The sequence below is a fragment of the Alexandromys fortis genome, unplaced genomic scaffold (assembly GCF_014885135.2).
Source record: "Alexandromys fortis isolate MF-2015 unplaced genomic scaffold, M_Fortis_MF-2015_v1.1 scaffold_29, whole genome shotgun sequence".
NCBI classification, from domain to species: domain Eukaryota; kingdom Metazoa; phylum Chordata; class Mammalia; order Rodentia; family Cricetidae; genus Alexandromys; species Alexandromys fortis.
In genome coordinates this window covers 5669455-5673923 of record NW_026067891.1, presented here as the reverse complement: position 1 = coordinate 5673923, position 4469 = coordinate 5669455, and the positions used below count along the sequence as shown (strand labels likewise).

The following is a 4469-nucleotide window of genomic DNA, read 5'->3' as shown; positions in this document are numbered from 1 at the left end:
TGTGTGTGTTAGAGTGTGAGTGTGGTGCAGGTGTGTGTGTGTTAGAGTGTGAGTGTGGTGCAGGTGTCTGTGTGTGTTAGAGTGTGAGTGTGGTGCAGGTGTGTGTGTGTGTGTGTGTCTATGTAAAGCACACGTGAAGAAAGCAGAAGATGTCAAGCGTCTTGTTCTATAACTCTCTGCCTTATTCTCTTGAGACAGGGTCTCACTGACTCTGGGGCTAAATCCTCCTGTCTCCTCCCACCCCCAAAGCACTGGCATTACAGGAGCAGACATCTAGGCCTGATTTTTCATGGGGGGAGGTTCTGTGGATTGGAACTCAGTGAACACTCTTATCCACTAAGTCAACCCCCCGCTGACCTTGGACTTAATTTTTAAAAGTGTTAGCAATAAATTTATTATTTATTGCCCAGCCTAAAGGACTTTGTTATAGTAACCTTAATAACACATACGAAACGTCACATACAAAAAACTAACTCAGAATGAACCAAAGATATAAACATACAAGAGCTAAACTTAACTCTTTAGAGAGAGCATACCTGCAAATCTGAATCATTTGATTGCCAATGGTATTTTACCATGACACCAAAAGCCCAAGCAAAGAAAAAGATTAGAGACTATCAACATGAAAAACATTTGGGCTGGTGAGATGGCTCGGTGGGTGAAGGCAGCTGTGGCCAAGCCTGATGACCCGAGTGTGAGCCCTGGGATCCACACAGTGGAAGGAGAGATGTGAGTCCCCAAGTTTCTTCTGTCTTCCACATGTGCACAGATGCACACAAAATATATAAACATTCATAGCATCTTTCAAAAGCATTTGTGCTTCATGGAACACCATCAGAAACTGAAAGGCTAATTCACAGAACGAGGAGGAAAACATTCATGAATTATTGACTGCGAGGTCTAGGATCCAGAACAGTTATTTTAACACTTAAGCTCAACAATAAAAAGACAGTAGCCCACATGAAAAATGGGTCATGTATAGGGCTACAATTTTCCCATAAGCTGGGAGTGACGGCAAAGGCCTGTCTTCACAGGATTTAGGAGGTGGATACCACAGAATCCGGAGTTCAAGTTCAGCTTCAGTTAAGTAGTGGCTTTGAAGCCAGCCTAGGTTACAAGATACCTGATAACCGATAAAAGACAAGATATGCAATTTCCTTTTAAAAACGTCTAATTATGTTTATTGTGTGTGTTAGGGGATGGTTGTTTGTACGACAAAGCATGTGTAGGGGTCAGAGGACAGCTTACAGAAATATCTCTCCCTCTATCATGTATACCCCAGGGATTGAACTCAGGTTGTCAAGGCTGGTAGCAAGTGCTTTTACCTACCAAGCCATCTATTGGCCAAGATATATAATTTAATAAACATATGAAATAATGCTTAAACATCATAACTCATTAAGGAAATGACAATCGAAATCTCAGGGGCTATTACATCATAATAATAAAAGCATCTGGGAATAAGTGCTAGCCAGGATGTGGAGAGCACCCTCACACTTTGTTGATAGGAGCCTCTAATGGTGCAGCCACTTTGCAGATGAATCCAGTAGTTCTCCAAAAACAAACAAGCAAAAAAACCAAACAGGCTGGGCACAGCCATGCAGGCCTTTAATCCCAGCATTTGGGAAGCAGAGGCATATGGATATTTGTGAGTCAAGGCTAACCTCGTCTACATACTGAGTCCCAGACCAGGCTGGGCTGCATAGTGAGATCCTGTCTCTAAAATTTTAAAAGGTGTGCACTGGCCAGAAAAATGACTTGGTAAATAAAGGCACTTGTTTCTCAAGCCCAGAGACCAGAGTTTGATCTCCACAACCCAAATAAGGGTAGAAGGTAAGAAATAACTCCACAGAGTTATCCTTTGACCTCCACATGTGCACTGTGGAAGACACTCCCCCCCTCACACACACACACACACACACACACACACAGTAAACTTTTAAAAGGTGGTCACATGCAGCACACATTTGCAGAACCATGAGATGCTATGATGGAAACAGCTGATGAGTGGGCCCAAGTATAGAGTGTTTACCTGTCTCGGTCAGTTTGAGAACTGGTTCCTGGTAGAAGGGATATTTCTCCCAATGATGGGGACTCAGCTGGGCATGAGACCCTTCCCAGGAAGGTTCTTCCAGGGAGTTCTCTTGAATATCTCTGCTATGAGTTTGGGGCCCAAAGTCTGGAAGTTCTTGTTCTCCAGGCTGAGCTGCTGTTCTCTCCAGGAGCACCTTCTGCCCTTGCAGACAAACAGCCACCTAGGAAAAGGGCTAGCCATTAATTCTCCATTCCTTGATGGACTGGGGGCAGCCTGCCGCTCACTGCTACAGAGTGATCCCTTTACAACCTGGAGTTCAAATTTTACGGATACCACCAAGACCTTCAAAGGAGATACATGAAAGGAAAAGGGGCTGCTTCACAGCCAAGCTCCTCCAAAGAGAGTTGGTGAAAATGTCAGACTCAGTGACGACAGTGCCATCACCACCACCGTTCCCGCCCCATATCCCAACCCTCTCTACTTCTGCTAGAGACAGACTCCTGGGAACAGAAAACAATACCATAAGGGGCCACTGGAAAACATTCCAACCTGGTAGGTTTTTCTGGTAAAGAGGTCCAAGGTACTCAGATCTAAGAAGACGAACTCGCCTGTTCCCTCACAGTGCCATTTTCCAAAGCACGTCTGACTTCCTTCCTTCAGTGGCTCCAGCTTTGGGGGGCTGGCTTTGGGGATGGGGATGGGGTCGGGCAGCAACACCAGGGAACTGAGCTGAGACCTCCCCATTCAAAGGCAATATGGTAGACCCTTCACTGGAACAAAGTCCACGGAGCTTCACCCCAAATTAGTTCCCTATTGAACAGCCTAGACCTGTCAGACAAGAATTCTGATTGTAACAAAACTTCACCAAGAATGGGTCAGGGAAGATGTGACAGTAGAGATTCCAGAACCTTAAAACTCCTCTCCTAAGGTCATGAAGCCTATGAAGGAATATCTTAGTCTTCTACCTCCTCACTGGGTGCCAGTGGCTGGGTTTACTGAAACCCTGTTACAACGTTTTCAGGGGGTACGGGAGTTCCTGGAGGCTGGGTGCGACTTTGAAGCCACCCATTCCTCTGGAATCTCTAACTAGCTGGGATCATGAGACAAAACACTACCCCCAAAGACAGAGGAATCCTGGGACACACAGAAAAGGACCCTCCTTACCCACTGCTTTGGTTTTTTGGATGCTCTGTGCAAATCTTCCACCAGCGTCACGATCTCCTTGCTGCTCATTGGATATCGATGCCTGACCTGCGCCTGGATCTCTGGAGGAAGGATGACCAGAAACTGCTCCATCACTAGGAGCTCCAAAATCTGCTCTTTAGTGTGTAGGTCAGGCTGCAGCCACTGTCTGCAGAGCTGTCGAAGGCGGGAGAGCGCTTCCTGGGGTCCAGACACCTCCTGATAACAAAAGTGTCTGAAGCTCTGGCGGGAAAGCTCAGGATCGGGGCCAGCTTTTTGCTGAGCGGGCCCACGTTTCTCCTCCAGCTTCATTATGATGTGTCTCTCTTGCCTGTCAGAATCCTCAGTGTAGGTACTCAAAGTTATCTCCATTTTAGCTGCCATTTTGGGGGCCCAGGAAACAACGTCACTCTAATCAAGTCTTCTGGGTCATTGCTCTGGAGAAATCTCTCTGAAGGCTAGAAAAACGGTAGGAACGAAGCTCCTCTGGGAGCGTTAGGGGTGGAAGGACCGCAGAGACATAGATAGCTTTCTCATTTGCAAGCCCTTATCCCAGACTCTGAAGACAAGATAGTTCCTGACAGTGGGAGGAGTTGGTCTTTTCGTCAGTTTTTAAGGAGAGAAGTCAAAATATTCCAAAAGGGCACTGGAGGGAATATTTAATTTTGTTATCTGGTGACATGCATGACACGATCTAACGGGCTGGTAGAGGAATCCCCAAGAAAGTTCAAGCTGTCATGCGCACAGCTCGCACCAACTCTTCAGCATCCTGCAGACTCCGACCTCCAGTACCTCTGAGAGCAAAAGCGCAGAGCTAGGCGAGGCCACAGCCCGCCAAGGGTAGCGAGTGCAGCTCCGCAGCTCAGCCAGGCGATGCTGCAGCAAGGGGGCGCGCAGATCCACCGCGGTCCTGGGTGTCAGCTCCAGTAGCCACCTGCGGCGAGCTGAGCCAGCTCAGAACCCTTCGCCCCCCAGCGGGCGACCCACCCGTTCGGAGCCTGGAGACCAGGACCCCAAGAACACGGGCTGGGGGCGGGGCCGGAGCCGGGCCACGGAGACACCCACTGGCTGAGAGAGCAACCTTGGGAAGGTCCGCCTTTCCCCTACGTGATTGGGTCCCTGTAACATTTTTAATTGTTTATTGGCTACGTGATCTATCCAGTCGCAGTGCTTCCCGGGAGTCGTAGTCCAGTGACTAGTCCTGGAGCATGCGCAATGTCCTGACTCGTACCCCAGACTGTTAGCTACATCA

General features: G+C 48.0%; 1 protein-coding gene across 1 annotated transcript in view; it reads right to left on the bottom strand.

Moving 5' to 3' along the window:
- Znf174 (zinc finger protein 174) overlaps nt 1-4241 on the bottom strand; it is a 9755-nt gene extending 5514 nt beyond the window's left edge. The window contains exons 1-2 of the mRNA XM_050125146.1: nt 3200-4241; nt 2033-2255 (exon numbers count right to left, since the gene is read on the bottom strand). Coding sequence (XP_049981103.1) covers nt 2033-2255; nt 3200-3601 — 625 coding nt within the window. The 5' untranslated portion in view covers nt 3602-4241. The remainder of the gene's footprint in view (nt 1-2032; nt 2256-3199) is intronic.
- Nucleotides 4242-4469: the final 228 nt, after the last annotated feature.